This window comes from Vombatus ursinus, unplaced genomic scaffold, assembly GCF_900497805.2.
Source record: "Vombatus ursinus unplaced genomic scaffold, bare-nosed wombat genome assembly UNPS02014832.1, whole genome shotgun sequence".
Taxonomy (NCBI): Eukaryota; Metazoa; Chordata; class Mammalia; order Diprotodontia; family Vombatidae; genus Vombatus; species Vombatus ursinus.
Genome location: NW_020954610.1, coordinates 39,530,221 through 39,548,648, shown reverse-complemented (window position 1 = coordinate 39,548,648; position 18,428 = coordinate 39,530,221). Strand labels below are relative to the sequence as shown.

At 39.4% G+C, this 18,428-nt stretch overlaps 1 protein-coding gene across 2 annotated transcripts in view; it reads right to left on the bottom strand.

Moving 5' to 3' along the window:
* Positions 1 to 18,428, bottom strand: part of APBA1 (amyloid beta precursor protein binding family A member 1) — a 260,787-nt gene that overhangs the window by 9,794 nt on the left and 232,565 nt on the right. For both annotated transcript variants that reach the window (XM_027839462.1, XM_027839464.1), the window contains one exon: positions 2,492 to 2,611. In XM_027839462.1, coding sequence (XP_027695263.1) covers positions 2,492 to 2,611 — 120 coding nt within the window. The remainder of the gene's footprint in view (positions 1 to 2,491; positions 2,612 to 18,428) is intronic.

Sequence of the window (18,428 nt, the reverse complement as noted above, 5' to 3'; positions counted from 1 at the left end):
AGGATTGCTATTAGGGCAGTAGTAATGGCAATAGAAAGAACATGTCATCGATAAGCACCTTAAGGAGAGGGACTCATTTTTCTCTTTATATTTCTGACTCCTAGTACAGAGCTTGCCACCTTTATTTTCTTTTTTTACTGCAACTGTAATTTTGTTGGCCTTGGGCAGGAAGGGCTCTCCTTCACTCTGGGAGCACAGCAGTGAAGAATTGATTCTACTAACGAAGATCAGCTCATGCCTGGGACAATGGGATGTTAAGTGATATACCCAGGGTCATATCAGTCATTCAACAAGCATTCATTAAGCACCTACTATGTGCTAGGCACTGTGCTAAGCCCTGGGAATACAAAGAAGGGGGAAAAACCCCCTCTCTCCACTCTAAAGCTAGTTAGCAGTTGTCAGAGATGAGCTCTGCCTCTACCTACACCATGCTTCATCTTGCCTGGCACAAAGTAGGCACTAAATAAATGCTTGTTCATTGACTGAGTGACGGCTATAAGAGATTTTAAAGAGAGAACTGATGGCCTTGGTAGCTGAATGAAAGGTAAGAAATGATGAATATTCAAGTGTAAAAAATACAACTAGATGGTTTAGAATAAAGGAGACTGGGTACAATTTGGTACTACTGATAGAAATGGTAAAATCAGGAGGAGGAAGAGAATTAGTGCGCGAGATGATAGGCTGGGTCTTGGATTTGTTGAGTTTGAAGGCTGCACCATCTAGGTTGACAGTTTGGAAGAGAGATGTGAGCTAGAAATCTACATCAGGGAGGGATCTGCATTGGTATAATGGTTTAATATCAGTATTATTATTCACAAGTCTATGTAATAGCTTGGAATTTAAAAGTATAATACTACCACCTACAAAGTCAAGGTCATTTTTATAAGGAAAGGAACACTTGATCTTCCCTTGGCTGGCTCCTCATTTCAGAATATGGTCCTTTATTTGAAACAATGCATAAGCATTTAATGAGATCATCTAAAAATACTTGATGTTTCTTAGAGAGATGGAGAACATTTTCCTGTTTGCATTGATTCTTGGTAAAAACAGTCCTCAGGGCAGGTAGATGTCCTGGGATTCTCTCTGTTCTCCTTGACTGACCCAACTTAAACATTTTCTGATACTAGAAAGAAATGTGAGTATTTTTTAATGTTCTAGAATAAACAATAAAGAGAAAAGGGGAAATAATATAGGAATTAAAAAATGACTCATGACGTGTAGTTTTTTGTTGATTTATTTGCTCCTTTCAAAAGCAAATAGCAGTGGCAAGCATTCCTCTAGGGTGGCAATACTACGGTGACAGATTTTGTTAATGAGTGAAGATCATGCCAGAATAGAGCAGGATGGCCTGTCACTAGAATTAATATCTAGAGCAACCATATTTTTGGAGAAAAATCCAAAAAATTTTCTGAGGGGAAACAAAACCTAATACACCAGGATATTTTGAGGAGACTAAATAAGTATGTAGATAAAGTGAGAACCAGAAATAGAGACTAAATCTGTGATTTCACTGAAAAAAAGGAAACTCCCAGATAAGGAAACTAACTACCTTTACCAACACAAGTTGGCACCCCCACAACTTATATAATCCTCGAGAGTTGCCTAGAGCACTAGGAAGTTAAGTGACTACATAAGCTAGTGTATGTCAGAGGTAAGACTTGAACCCAGATCTTGGCTTTAATTAAGGTTTGCTCTATCTACCACACCATGGCTATCTCTTGAGAGCTAGTGAATGTAACTTAATTAAACTTGGCTTTCACAATATCTTTGACAGGGTTCTCTATGGCAAAGGCTATTACAAATTTGAGTTTCAAAGGATTGGTTACAACTTTTCTTCATAGCTTAGCCATAGAAAACAAAGAGAAGGGATGAAAGAAGTCCGGGCAAACACAGGTAATTCACATTGTAGGTGGGACTGGAGCTCACAACAGAAAGAGGTGAGAGCTGGATCCATAGGGCATCCCCAAAGTCTAAGCATTGTCTTAACTGAAGCTAGTAATAGCTTCATTTAATTAAAAGCTATTTAATTAAACCCTGAACAGCTTTGGGAGTCATCTGCATAGAGATGATACTTGAACCCACTGGTGTGGATAAGATCCCTAGGAGATAAGAAAAGGGTACTTAGGACCAAGGTCAAAGGCACACGCACACAAAGAAGAAGGGCAGATGGAAGAATGAAGAATTCAAAGACATAGCTGGTGAGTATACAATGTATTGCTTCCTTCTAGCCTCTCTTAGCCTCGTCTGGAGAGAATGCTTATCTGACCACTGGGGTACCTTTTCTATTTTTAAGTAAAAGCAGTCAGCCAGAATTAGCTCCAGCTTTTCTCAAGCAAGATGAATTCTACAGAGGAAGGAAAGATGAGTGAGTCTAAGTGCACCAATTTTCCCTATTTCTTTGGAGACACGACAGACTTAAAAAAAAAAAAACAAACTATGATATTATATTTCTGTTGGGGTTTCTGTCACGTATTCGGTTGTTGGTACTTACGATTCCATTCTGGACGCTGAAACCCAGCTGGTATCGGAGGTCTGGTCTTCTGATCAACACAGTGGTGACTGGAGGGCATCTCACAATGTTCAGCTTCACTCGGGACTGATTCTTTAAACCCTGAAAGGAACCCACGGACATGGTGAGATCAAGAGCTAAATGGCAGGGGAGTCAATAACAAAGGAAAAAACAAATCCCAAAAGACATCTTTTTTTTTTAAAACAATGTTTCCTCTCCCTCTCTCTGACATCCTGCCAAATTGACCTGTTTCTCATGCACAGCATCCTATCTTCCATCTCCGAACGCCTGTAATGTCTTCCCTCCTCACCCCCACCTGGACAAATCACCTCTTCCTTTAAGACCGGGTTCAAGCCCCACCTTCTATATTACTCCCTTCCAAAGCCCACACTGGGAGGGAGGAAAGGCGAAGCTCCTTAACTACCTTCTATTTATTCTGCATATACTTACATGCACACGATATCTCCCTTGATAGAATACACACTTCTTAAGAATAGGGACAGTGGGGCAAGTAGGTGGCACAGTGGATAGATAAAACCCTGGGCCTGGAGTCAGGAGGACCTGAATTCAAATGTGGCTACAGACACTTACTAGCTAGCTGTGTGACCCTGGGCAAATCACTTAACCCCCATTGCCTCCAAAAAAAAAAAAGAATAGGGACAATCTCACTCTTTGCCTTTATAGGCCCAGGACAGTGGCAGAGCACATGGTAAACACTTAATAAATGCGTGCAGCTTACGTAAAAATTGTTTTTGTTCCACCCCTCCCCCCATCTAGTAGACGATAAGCTCCATAAGAGTAGCTGCTTTTGTATTTCTATCCCTATCACCCAGCACTGTGCCTGCTACATAGGAGGTATTCAGTAAATGCTTATGAATTGAGCAGTTGATATTTCACTAATAATAATAGTATTTAAATAGCAATCTTTACAGTATCTTGAGACTCAGAATAACCCTATGAGACAGGTGCTATCATTATCCCCATTTTATAAATGCAGAGATGGATGTTGAGAGATCTTAAGTGACTTTTTAAAGTGACTTGCCCCCTATGTGAACTTAGACCTTCCCGACTCTGAATTTTAGCACTCCATCTCAAATGCCACCTACCTACTGCTATATAGACTGTGATCCCAAAGTCCTTAGTGTGGAGAAGCCAGAGGGCTTCTAGTCCTGCAAACTTGTCCCTGATTCAACATCAAACACTATTATTGCTTAAACTCCGAAAAAACCCCGAATGCTTTAAATGAAGCCATTTTGGCTGCCAAAGGATCTGCTTCTTCTGGGTAATTTCTTTTTTAAAAAAGTTTTTTAAATTAAAAAAATATATTTATTTTCTTAAATACTACATGTAAGTTACAATTACATGTAAAACATTTTTAAACATTCATTTTTTAAAATTTTGAGTTCCCAATTTTCTCCCTCCCTCCTGCTCTCTTACTCCACCCACTCAAAGGCAAGAATATAATGTCAATTATACATGTGAAGTCGTGGGTAACTTATTTGGAAAAATGGGCTGTTTTCTAGGAAACCATTAAAACACTGTTGCCTCTTGCAGTTCTGCAGACAACTATCACATGGACTCTTCTGCTAGAAAGACAAAGTATTGGCTAAGAACAGTTCAAGGCTCCTTGAAGTTGGTGGGGGTGGGGGGGGGGAAAGGACGGGGATGTGGAAGAGAGGGAGAGAAGCAGGGAAATGCCTTTTTTGGGTGAAAATCCAAACTCCACATTTTCCTCTTTTGCAAAGCAGGTGCATCAGATTGGCACAGCCAACTCCTGATTACCATCTGTAGATAATTCAGAAGCCCTGACTTCCACTCCTCCCAACTGATGGGTGCTCTTTTGCTTACTGGCATTTCAGCATTTTATTGCTTACGAGAAGGGATAGGGACAAACAAGGATGGGAAATGAAACAGCTTAGCTAATTCTACCCCTTGCAGACAGTAATAGGTTTCATGGTGAGGCAGAATGTTGTTGAGATGAATGGGTGAACTGAAATCTGGAGATGACCCATGGGTTTCAACTCTCCCCTACCTTATTAAATTCTTCTACAAGAAAACAAAAAACCCAAAAGGATTAACGGTTCCCTTTCAGTGCCCAGTTAAAACAATCTCTCCACTCTTGTTCTAGCTTGAGTTCCCTTCTTCCTCCTCCTTCCTTCCCAGTGTAGCTGGAAGAAACATTTTATTGAAGAATCTATCCATCACCACATAGTTATTTATCCCTTTTAGGAAAGCCCCAAAGCTAGATTTACTATTACTAGGCAATGCATAAGAGAACCAAGGGGAATATTTTTAAAGCATGAAAGAGGTAAATTTTAATACCTGAAATAAAAAAAAATCCATAACTTTACTGCCGGAGGTCATTGTTTCAACAGTAAATTAAATAGCAATGGCCATTTCAAAACTGAGTGTTAACACTGGCACTGGGTATAACTGTTAGTCATGGATTCTCTGTGGCTAGCCACAGAGAATAAAGAGCAGGGATAATTGGGTCCTTCTTGGATCAGACAAATATACATAGTAGGGTTTCTGAGAGATGTATCACCTAGAGAGAAAGCATATTGTAATGGTTAAAGTGCTGGATGAGACACAAAAAAAAGATGGGATTCAAATACTGCCTCTGACATTTAGTAGCTGTGTGACTGGGAAAGTCAATTGACTTCTCTGAGCCTCAGTTTCCTCATCTGTAAAATGAAGGTAGGAACTAGATGGAATCTGACATCTGATCTAAATATATGACTGATGTTAGAACCAATCTTATTTAACATTTTAACAAATATTCTGGAATAGGTAGGAAAAGTTTATTAAGTACCTGCAGCATGCTAGTCACTGCGTTAAGCACTGTACAAACATTATCTCATTTGATCCTCACAACAACTCTGGGAGAAAAGCGCTATTTTTATCCCAATATTTTATAGTGAAGAAAATGAGGCAGACAGAGGTTGATTTGTTCCAGGTCACACAGTTAGTGTCTGAGGTTGGATTTGAACTCATGAAACCAAAATATTCCAGGTAGTGAAATTCTAAGCTGATGGGGAAAGAATGAAGGAAGACCTCATAAGGCTGTGTGAATGGAGAGAAAACTGACAGCCTTAAATGCTACAGGCAAACTCATGGTAATAGATTTAGGGGAAAATATTCTGAACTATATCTTAAGTATCAACGATAATATTTTGTGGGGAATGGAATGCATTCTGTTTTGGAAGTGAGTTGGAGATATCTATAATATATCCAAGTAAAGTTTTTTTTTTCTGATCATACAAGTGCAAACAGTTTGGTTTTCTCAAGATTGATGTTAGACATTGATAGACTTAGCCCTTCTCAGCAATACAAGGATCTAAGACATCTCCAAAGGTCTCATGATGGAAAATGTTATCCACATCCAAAGAAATAACTATGGAGTTTAAATGCAGATTGAAGCATACTATTTGCTGTTTTTTCTTCTGTTTTGTTTTGTTTTTTCTTTCTTGTAGTTCCTCCTACTGGTTCTAATTCTTCCTTACAACATCACCAATATGGAAATATGTTTAATAGGAATGTATATGTATAGCCTCTATAAGATTATGTGCCATCTTGGGGAGGGAGGCGGGAAGAGAGGGGGAGAAAAATTTAAAACTCAAAAGCTTATGAAAGTGATTGTTGATAAGTCAAAATAAATTAATAAAAAAAAAGATTGATGTTAAAACCAATCTTTAACAGGGTATAGGGAGATCTGTAACTCTGAAGGTGACACTCATCTTAGAGAAAAGATCTGAGTTACTTGCAAGGGTGTGTTGGAGCCTGGGCTTGTGAAAGCCCATTGTTAAGCATTAAGTGCGCACATTCATGATTCAGAAATTGTGAATTGCCATAAATCAAGGCTTTATTTATTATTTTGCTGACTGTTACTAGTTGATAAACATTTAGTAAGCTCCTACTATGTGCCAGGCACTGTGGGGGCCCAAAGAAAGGCAAAAGACAGTCCCTGCCCTCAAGGAGCTTGCACAAATGGGGGAGAAGCTGAAAGAGAGGTGGGGAGGGAGAGGGCATTATGAAATCAAAGAGTACAGCTTTAAGAAAATGTTAATAATTCGGATTAAACTTAAAAATGTGTGTGCATACTTCCCAAAAGTAATCTGCCTCATCAGGGTAGAGATTTAGATAATCACAGCCCTAATGGCTTAGTTTAAGGAAGCTTTATAAAACTCATGCAGAAGGGTTGTATGTGGTGGGCCATTGGGAGAGGGCCCAGACGATGATGTCAACTCCTTCAAGACTAATTGTCTTGTCTGGGTATCTCTATGGTTGGAGAGAAGGACCCAACAATGAGAAGTTAGGAGTGGCTCCAAAGCAGCTGAAATTCAAGGGGCATGGAGAGTACCAGAGGAAATGAACATCCTCTGAGATGGTAGAAATGAGATCATTAGGTGATAGACTTAGAACTGGAAGCAATACACATATATACAAACATACATAGATTGTTAATGGATGTTTAAAAAAATACAAATGAGTCTATACATGTTGGAGGGCTTCCCCTACCCAGAAAATATTTCACACTGAACCTGATTTGTCAGCTCACACATGAGCCTTTTCCCCATTCCATCTGTGAGCTCTACAAATTTGACCTATTTACAAGTTAATCTCTATTCCATTTACCAGAACCCATTCCAGCCCTCTTTTTCTCTCACTCCATACTTCCTGGTCCCTGGGAAGAAAGATGTGGCTTCTTAAGGACAACATGTTCTCTGTGCCCGGGGCTCTGGTTGGAAATAGGGATATTAATAAAGTAGGGTCTATAAACATGGCTTGAAGTCATCACAAGACGGTTCAGGGAGGGAAGTCATCACCAGATTGAAGGCCTGGTGATTGTAGGCTAGGTAGTATTATTTTTATCCCCACTTTAAAGATGAGGAAATTGAGGCAAACAGAAGTAAAGTGACTTGCCCAGAGTCAGACGGCTAGTAAGTGTCTGAGGCCAAATTTGAACTCAGATTTTCCTGACTCCAGGCCTAGAGTTTTATCTACCTAACTGCTTCTAAGATAAAATATATAAAAGCTGCTGATTATAGATAGGCTATTGATTTGCATCAATGGAGGAAGTTTCCACACTGGGAATTCACTATACCAATGAAATTATATATACATACAATGCACCTATGTATGTATACATGTGTATATATGATGTATATGTATATATCTATCTCAGAGGAACTGAACATTCTCTCACACAGAATAGGGTTATTAGATAATAGATTTATAGCTAGAACCAACATATATACATATATATGATAACTCTATGTTGTATGAAATGTTAACTATATGATATATATGTACATACATACATATACATCGTGTGTGTATATGTAAATATATATAAAACAAATACATATATGTTGTTTCCAGCTCCAAATCTAATGATGCTATTTATGCTGTGAAAGGCTGTTTTATATAAGTGTGTATATATATGTGTATCTATGTATGTGTGCATATATACATGTCTGTGTGTATTGCTTTGAGTTCTAAATCTATTATCTAATGATCCTATTTGTGCTTTGAAAGGATGTTTTATATGCGTGTGTGAGTATATGTGTATCTAGATGGAATGGGGAAAAGGCTCATGTGTGAGCTGACAAATCAGGTTCAGTGTGAAATATTTTCTGGGTAGGGGAAGTCCTCCAACATGTATAGACTCATTTGCATTTTTTTAAACATCCGTTAACAATCACCATTCTTTGGCCCAATATAACTGAGGAAGACACACAAAAAAGAGAGACCTAGAAAAGTGATAACAATCTAGTACAGAGCCAAATCCACCTAATGGAATTCATATATTGAGGCAGACTGGTATATTGAGGAAAGAATGTAGGAAATGGAGTCCCAAGACCTAGATTCTGCTACTTACTAGCTGTGTGACTAATGAGGTAGAATGTGATGAATGAAAAAGCATTTACCACTGGGGCAGCTAGGTGGCTCAGTGGATAGAGTACCAGGCAAGGAGTCAAGGAAGACTTGAGTTCAAATCTGAACCTAGACAGTAGCTATGGGACCTTGGACAAGTCACTTAACCCTGTTTGCCTCAGTTTCCTTATCTTAAAATGAAATGGGGAAGGAAATTGCAAACCATGCCCATATCTTTGCCAAGAAAACCCCAAACGGGGTCACAAAGAGTTGGATATGAATGAAATGACAGAATGTTCAGCTATATTCAAGTGCAGTGTGCTAGCTGGAGATACAACCAGAAATCAAGACAGTCTCTGATCCCAAGGAGATCACATTCTAATAGGGATAGACAATAGGGAAGTTTGAGCTGCAAGTCAGCTGGAAGAGCCCAGAGGGAAAGCAGATGATAAAAAATCTCTAATGTTGTTTCCATTGATAAACCTAAATTTGTTTCTGACACTGAACCATAAAAGATAGTGCCACGGACTTTCTTGGTAGGAAGAATTTTTTTTTTTCTGGGCCTTCAATAGCTAGCTGCCTACATGCCCAGGGCACCTTGGTTGCTGGTGGCAGGTTAGCTAGCCATGCCACACTGGCAAACAATGTTTGCCTCAGTTTCTTCATTCATAAAATGAACTGGAGAAGGAAATGGCAAACCACTGCAATATCTTTGACAAGAAAACCCTAAATGGGATCATAGAGAGTTGGACATGGATGAAAAATGACTGAACAAAAACAATTTTAAAATTCAATTATTAAAATATTTTTAATAAAAGATCATGGACCCCAGAGATTAAAAAACTCCAGCTCTATAAGCTCTATGATCCTTAGTCATTTAGTTTCTCAGGGACTTGTTTTTCTCTTCTGTAAAATGAGGTAAGGTGACCTCTAAGATCCCTCCTAGCTCTATGTTGATAATCCTATGACCACCATATTCCTTCTCCTCCTCAAGCCTTTCCTCTATTTCCTGTTTATGAAAGTACATTTGCTGGAAAGATCAGTCTTATGCAATGACAATACTGAAGGAAAATTTTGCTCCAGAAGTGCTCTTCTTCCTCTCCCCTTCCCCATCCTCCTCCCTGTGCCAAGGAAGACTGACAATTTTCTCCTAAACAAATGAAACCGTGTTTACTCTGAAGTGGTGGGCAGAGATAGGTTGGTTCAGCAGGGAATGATCTGGCTTTTCTGTTTCTGCACTTTTATGTGGATCCAGGGTGAAAATACTAAATAGTGCTCAGCTGCTTTGTGGAATGCATTAGTCCTGGCTAGGTCACTTTACTAAGTGTGCTCATTTCCAGGCTTCCAATTCACTCAAATGGTTACTAAGACCAGGGAGTCAAGGAGGTCAAAGTTGTTGGTAACCCATGTCAGCCAGTTGGCTTTTCTCTGTGATGAGCATAATCCATGTCCCTTGTCCCCAGCCATTCACTTCACAAATGTATGCTCTTAGTCATAAAGGGACTAGGAAAGAGTGTGGATGGCACAGAATAAGTTTATCCCTACTACTATAAAAAGTTACCTAGAAACTTGGACCCTGTTGTGATGGAGACCAGTAGTATTATCTTCCTATCTAAAGGGCTGCATGGTACAGTGAAAGAAATCCTGGATCAGAGGACCTGTTTTAAAATCTAGGTTCTTCTACTTATGAGCTATGTGACTTTGGGCAAGTCATTCAAACTCTTGAGACCTCAATTGACTCATGTGTAAAATGAGGGAATGGGCAGCTAGATGGTAAAATGAATAGAGCACTGAGCCTGAAGTCATGAAGACTTATCTTCCTGAGTTCAAATCTAGCCTCAGACACGTATTAACTATGTGACCCTGGGCAAGTCACTTAACAATGTTTGCCTTGGTTTCTTCCGTTGTAAAATTAGCTGGAGAAAGAAATGGCAAACCGCTGCAGTATCTTTGCCAAGAAAACCCCAAATGGGGTCATGAAAAGTTGGACACGACTGAAATGAATGAATAACAATAATATGAAGGAATTAAAGGAGAGAATATCTGAGGTCCTTTCCTATGCTCCTATGTAATAGGACATGGAATTGGAAGGGGACTTAGAGACTGTCTAATATAGGAGTTTTTAACATGTTTTATATCATGGATCTCTTTGGCATTCTGATGAAACCTACAGAGACTCCCTTCTCAGAACAATGCTTTTAAATGCATAAAATAAAATACATAAGATTTTATACAAAGGAAACTAATTGTACTGAAATATAGTTATTCAAATATTTTTTTAAAAGTCCACAGACCTCAAATTAAGAACCTCTAGACTAGTCCAACCCCATCATTTTACAGAGGAAAAGAACTGTGTCCTAAAGAATATAAGTGACTTGTCCAAGGTCACAGAGTTAGTAAGTGGTAGGGCCTAGGACTAGCTATTCTTTCCATAAGACTGCCATTTCCAGGGTTAATTCATGGATAAGGTTCCCTCAGCCATTCCCAGGACCCAGTCAGGCAAAAACTAGCACAAGATGACTGGATTGGTGTTCAAAATTCTTCCCTTTCAAGGTCTAGTGGACTAGGGCTGGCTTTTCAATTTCTTTTTTTATTTGCCAAGAGCTCTTCAGGGCTCTTGGTTCCCAGATTTCATTCATGGGTGTCTCTACTTTGAGTTAGTTCTCTCAGTATGGGAGCTTTGATTCTGTTTAATTTTCATTCCACCACTGCCAACATCCCTGTCTGTTTCTTTGCTATTTGGGGCAACTATGTTTTCTTAAGAGATTCAAGCCTTCTAATTTCTGGAATTTAGTTAATGATCTCTGGTTTACTTAATTTTGTGCAGATACTGCTGAGTGTCTCCCAGACTCTCCCAAAGCTCCCTGTAAAAACTTCTGTGTGGGCAAATGACACGATACTTCTTAGTGGTGCAATGGGATGAGGTCTGTCTGGGTAAATGTCAGTCATCAGAAGATCTAGTCATGATGCATGACAATGCATCCTTTTATCTTCCTTGACAGGGATGACACAGCACTCTGGACTGGTTCCATTCCTGGAATTCCAGGGGATCCCAACTAACTCACTTATTTCTTTGATCCTTCCTTAGAAAGGACCAAAAAACTGCCTCTTAACCACTGTTTCAATAATGGGATGGGGACTGGGCCTGATATTTTGTTGGTATAGAGTATGTGTCAGTGGTGGGATTTAAACCTATTTCTTCCTGACTCTGAGGCCAGCTCTCTATCCATTATACCAAGCGACCTTTTATTTCTATGTTCTGGGCCTGGAGTCAGAAAGACTCATCTTCCTGAGTTCAAATCTGGCCTCAGACACTTACTAGCTGTGTGACCCTGGGCAAATCACTTAACCCTGTTTGCCTCAATTTCCTCATCTGTAAAATGAACTAAAGAAGGAAATAGCAAAGCACTCTGGTATCTTTGCCAAGAAAACCCCAAACAAGGTTGGAAATGATTGAAACAACTGAACTACTTCATTTCAATAATAATACCTTACATTTACCTAAGGTGTCCCAAAAGTCTTAGTGCAATTTAAAGACACTAAAGTTCTTCAAAATACCAATATATCAAAAAAAAAAAAAAGCCTGAAGTGAAATAGTCCCCCACTTCTGCAAAAGAAAGAATAAAGCCTTCTTATATTTCCTCTTTGGAACAATTCTTGTTCTAATGACAGGCTTTTCCTCATACCTGAGGAATTTTCTATCATATTCTATCATGCTATAAATCAGGTGTAACTCACAGCATGATAGAATAATTTTTGTCTTTGTTAAATTCACTGTGAGAAGGAGCATAGAGTAGAGAAATCTCGTTTTCTATGCAGTTAGGTGGGGCAGAGGATAGAGGACTAGATCTAGAGGCAGGGAATAATAATAATAGCTAATAGCATTTACTTGGGGTTTACTGTGTGCCCAGACACTGTGCTAAGAGCTTTATATCTAATATCTCATTGCATCCTCATGACAACCCTGGCAGTTAGGTGCTATTATCCTCACTTTACAGATGAGGAAACGGAGGCAAACAGAGGTTAAGGGATGTGCCCAGAATTACACAGCTGATAGATATTGGAGGCCACATTTGAACCCAGATCTTTCTACCTCTTCAGCACTCTATACACTAAGCCACTTAGTAGACCTGAGCACAGATTTGACCTCAGATTTGACCACTATCTATGTAATCCCTGGGCAAATCACTTAACTTCTCTGTGCCTCAGTTTCCTTGTCTGTAAAATGAAGATAATAATAGCTCCTACCTCCCTAGGTTGTTGTTGAGGATCAAATGAGGTAATATCTGACATGCTAGCTGCTATTATTATGATTTTCATCACTGTTATTATCTTGTCAAGAAAAAATTGATTTATTTGGCCTGCTGTTCCTAACCAATATAAAAGTTTCCTCCATTAACTTAGATGTGGGGGCTGATGTCTCTTTTTTTTTAAATTAAAGATGCCAGCTAAATAAATGGTCAGTAGTCCCCATGACAACTGTAGACTGGTACAGTAAAATAAAAAAGACAGTGGGAAAGGGTGTAGAGAGAATTGTGCAGGTGTCACAATGGTTTCTATAGCAACAGAAGAGAAGGGATGCTCCTTTAGGGAAGGGCAAGCTGAGCTCTGGACCTCCCTCTCCCACACCCAAAAAAAAGGACTCTTTGGAAGGGCTGCATAGGAGGTGGATAAGAGAGGATCCAGAGGGAGTGGGTGGTGGACAGGAATCAGAAAAAAGCAAATTACTAAACTATTCTCAACAGTAATTTAAAATGCCAGTGCTCATTATAAGCACTCCACGGTAATACCTAAAGTATTCTGTTTTGGTTGACAAAGATATATTGGCATCCTAGCCACAAATTCCTTGAGCAAAACATGTTAGTGGTGCTGTGGCCAAAATGCCAGAGACCTCATAGCCCAGCTCCGACATCACCCAGCTGTGAAAACACGGACAAATGACTCCCCCTCTCAGAGCCTCAGTTTCTTATCCATTTTTAGTCTAGACCTGTGATTTCATCCGTGCGGGGAACTCCTGATAAGGAATCCCCCTCTATCAATGCAGATTAGCTCCTTCTCAGTTATTTAGAGGTTTAGAGAGTTGCTTGTGGTCACTAAGGAGGCGGCAAGGTGGCTCAGTGGGCCTGGAGTCAGGAAGACCCAAGTTCAAACCCAGCCTCAGACACTTACTAGCTGTGTGACCCTGGGTGAGTCACTTAACCTCTGTTTGCCTTAATCCACTGGTGAAGAAAATGACACACCGCTCCAGTATCTTGTATGGAGAGTATGGTCCACGAAGTCAGGAAGAGTCAGACGTGGCCGAATAACAATTGAGAAGTTAAGGACCTGCTCAGCATCACACAAGCAATATGTGTCAGAGATGGGACTTGAACTAAGGTCTTCCTTCCTCCAAGGCAGGCAAGACTCTCTATCTACTACTCCGCACGGTCTCTCACTACTCCCCTTGCCCTACCTATACTACTAGCACTATCTACCTCACTCACAGGATTGGTATGTAGAAAGTGCATCACAAACCTTAATAAGTCACATTCACATAGAGCTTCAAGAACACCTATTCTCACATTAAAAAAATAAACTGGTGTATGAAAAACAAAACTCATCTCATAGTTAAACTATGAATTTTCATACCAGGAATCTTATATAAAAAGTGAGCAACCAGGAGCCAAGACAGCAGAGAAAAGACTGCAACTCACCTGAGTTCTCCCCAAAACCCATCCAAACACCTTTAAATAATGCCATAAAACAATTACTGAAGTGGCAGAACCCACAAAAGGATGGGGTGAAACAATTTTCCAGTCAAAGACAACTCAGAAGGTCGGCAGGAAAGACTGGTTGCACGTGGGTTGAGAGTGAAGCACGATCCAGGGCAGGCTGGGCCGGTGCAAACTGGTTCCTGGCAAACCAGGAGCAGGCCTTGGGAGCCACTGAATCAGTAGCTGCAGCAGCTGTAACTGCTCCTAGAGCTCTCAGTCCGCAGACGATAAGCGGGGAGAACGCCTGATCAGAAGGAGAGGACAGCGGTCTCTTCGCTAGCACTGAGGCAGGACTTTGTTGCTTTGCCCATACCCAGATCTAGTCCGCAGTCCTGGGCAGCAGTCCCGGGGTGAAAAGCAACACTATTGCATCGGAGCTTGCAGCCCCAGTAAGTGGAGCAGGAACCCTCCTCACAGTTCCAGGGCAGAAAAGAGTGCTCGCGGTCACTCACAGACCAGAGCACAGGCCAGGAGAGGAGTGAACAAACCTCTCCTTAGGTCGGACCACTTTGGAAGAACTGAAAACTTACAGGTACTGAGAAGTATCTCTGAAAACAGCTGCACAAAACTCCCGAAGCTTGGGACAGTGAGTCCTCCACCCTGGACACAGAGCCCCACTTTAACAAAGAGTTAAAAGTCAAGAAAAAGACTGGAAAAATGATGAACAGAAAAAAATTCTGACCATAGAAATTTACTACGGTGACAAGGGAGATCAAAACACACAATCAGAAAAAGATAGCAAGGTCAAAGCTCCAACAACCAAAGCCTCCAAGAAAAATATGAATTGGTATTAGGTCATGGAAGAGCTCAAAAAGGATTTTGAAAATCAAGTAAGAGATATAGAAGTGAAATTGGGGAGAGAAATGAAAGTGAGACAAGAAAATCATGAAAAAAAGAATCAACAGGTTGGTAAAGGAGACAAAAAAAAATACTGAAGAAAATAACGCCTTAAAAAACAGATTAGGCCAAATGGTAAAAGAGATACAAAAATTCACTAAAGAAAAAACTCTTTAAAAAGTAGAATTGGCCAAATGGAAAAGGAGGTCCAAAAGCTCACTGAAGAAAACTATTCCTTATAAAGTAGAATTGAGCAAATGGAAGCTAATGACTTTATAAGAAACCAAGTAACACAAGATTTAGCAGCTTCTACATTAAGGGTCCGAAGGGCATGGAGTATGATATTCTGGAGGGCAAAGGAATTAAGACTACAACCTAGAATCACCTACCCAGCAAAACTGAGTATCATCCTTCAGGGTGAAAAATGGGCATTCAATGAAATAGGGGACTTTCAAGCATTACTGTGGAAAAGACCAGAGCTGAATAGAAAATTTGACCTTCAAATACAAGACTCAAGTGAAACATGGAAGAGGTAAACAGGAAAGAGAAATCATAAGAGACTTATTAAGGTTGAACTGTTTACATTCCTGCAGGGAAAGATGATATTTGTAACTCATGAGTCCTTTGTCAGTATTAGGGTAGTGGGAGGGAAAAAATTATATGTTTGTATAGATAGATAGATAGAGGACACAGGGTGAGTTGAAGATGAAGGGGTGATATCTGGAAAATAAAATTAAGGGGTGAGAGAAGATTATACTGGAAGAAGGAGAAAGGGAGAAGTAGAATGAGGTAAAATATCTCACATGAAACAGACAAGAAAAGGCTTTTATAGTGGAGGGGAAATGGAGGAAGGTGAGAAGGAATGAGTGAATCTTATTCTCATAGGATTTGGCTTAAGGAGGGTACACAATTGTATGGAAATCTATCTAACTCTATGGGAAAATAAGGGGGGAAGGGGACAAGAGAGCAGGGGGTTGATAGAGGGGAGGGCAGATTGAGGGAGGGGATAATCAAAAGCAAACACTTCTGAGGAGGGACAGGGTCAAAAGAGAGAATACAATAAATGAGGGGTAGGATAGGATGAAGGGAAATATACTTAGTTTTTTACAACAGGACTATTATGGAAGTGTTTTGCATAACTACACATCTATAACCTGTATCAAGATGCTTTCCTTTTCAATGAGGGTGGGTGGGGAGGGAGGAAGAGAGAAAATTTGTAACCCAAAGTTTTAAAAACACTTGTTAAAAATAAAAAAAAATTGGAAAAAAAAGAAACTAAGAAACAATAAAACAAAACCAAAAGAATGAAAAAAAAATAGAAGACAACATGAAATATCTCATTGGAAAAACACCTGATCTGGAAAATAGATCCAGGAGAAATAATTTAAAAATTGCTTGACTACCTGAAATCCATGATCAAAAAAAGAACCTAGACATTATCTTTCAAAAAATTATCAGGGAAAACTGCCCTGATATTCTAGAACCAGAGGGTAAAATGGAAATTGAAAGAATCCACTGATCACCTCCTGAAAGAGACACCAAAATGAAAACTCCCAGGAATATTATAGCCAAATTCCAGAGCTTCCAGGTCAACGAGAGAATATTGCAAGCAGCCATAAAGAAACAATTCAAGTATTGTGGAACCATAGTCAGGATAACACAAGATTTAGCAGCTTCTCCATTAAAGGATCACACAGGGCTTGGACTTTGATATTCCAGAGGGCAGAGGAGTTAGGATTGCAACCAAGAATCACCTACCCAGCAAAAATGAGTATAATCCTTTAGGGGAAAAAACAGACATTCAATGAAATAGAGGACTTTCAAGCATTCTTGATGAAAAGATCAGAGCTGAATAGAAAATCTGACTTTCAAATACAAGACTCAAGAGAAGCATAAAAAGGTAAATAGGAAAAGGAAATCATAAGGGACTTACTGAGGTTAAACTGTTTACATTCCTATATGGGAAGATGATATTTGCAACTCATAAAAAACTTTCTCATTATTATGGCAGTTAGGTATATATACATACATACATACATATATATACATACATATATATATATAGAGAGAGAGAGAGAGAGAGAGAGAGAGAGAGGGCACAGGTATGAGTTGAATATGAAGGGATGATAGCTAAAAAAATAAAATTAGGGGGTGAGAAAGAAGAATGCACTAGGAGAAAGGGAAAAGGAGAGAAAGAGAAAGGGTAAATTTTCTCACATGAAAGAAGGAAGAAAAAGATTTTAGTGGAGGGGTGATGGGGGAGGTGGGGTGTGAGTGAATCTTACTCTAAGCAGAATTGGCTCAAAGAAGAAATAACATACATACTCAATTGGGTATAGAAATCTATCTTGGCCTATAGGAAAGTAGGAAGAGAAGGGGAAAAGAGAAGGGGGGGTGATAAAAGGGACAGCAAATTTGGGGAGGCAATAGTCAGAAGCAAAATATTTTTGAGGAGGGACAGGGTGAAAGGAGAGAGATAACAAATGGGGTGGGGGAAAATAGGGTGGAGGAAAATACATTTAGCATTCATAACTGTAAAAAAAAATTTTAAGCAAGTTCTCTGATAAAGGCCTCATTTCTCAAATATATACAGTACTGAGTCAAATTTCTAAAAAGAGAAGCCATTCCCCAACCGATAAATGATCCAAGAGATAAGAACAGTTTTCAGATGAAATAATCAAACTATCTATAGCCACATGAGAAGGTGCTCTAAATCACTATTGATTGGAGTAATAACAAATTGAAACAATTCTGAGGTATTACCTCATACCTATTAGATTGGCTCATAGGACAGAAAAGGAGAATGACAAATGTTGGAGGAGTGTGGAAAAAATGAGACATTAATGCATTTGCTGGTGTAGTTGTGAACTGACTCAACCATTCGTTAGAGCAATTTGGAACTATGCCCAAAGGGCTTTAAAACTGTGCATACCCTTTGACCTAGCAGTGTCATTACTAGGTCTGTATCTAAAGAGATAAAAAACAAAAGGGTAAACGATCTTTATGTATGGAAATATTTATAGCAGCTCTTTTCTGGTGGCAGGGAGTTGGAAATTGGGAGGATGCCCATCAGTTGGGGAATGGATGAAAACTGTGCTTTGTGATTGTGATGGAATACTCTTGTGCTATAAGAAATAATGAGCAGGATGCTCTCAGAAAAACCTGGAAAGACTTACATGAGCTGATGCAAAGTAAAATGTACTGTGTACAAAGTAACAGCAATATTGTAAGATTATCAGCTGTGAATGACTTTGCTATTCTCAGCAATACAATGATGCAAGACAACTCTGAAGGACTTAGGATGATACATGCTATCCATCCTCAGACAAAGAACTGATGGTGTCTGAATACAGACTGAAGCATACTTTTTTACTTTATTTTTCTTGAGGGTTTTTTTTTTGGGTCTATGTTTTCTTTCACGACATGACTAATATGGAAATATGTTTTACATG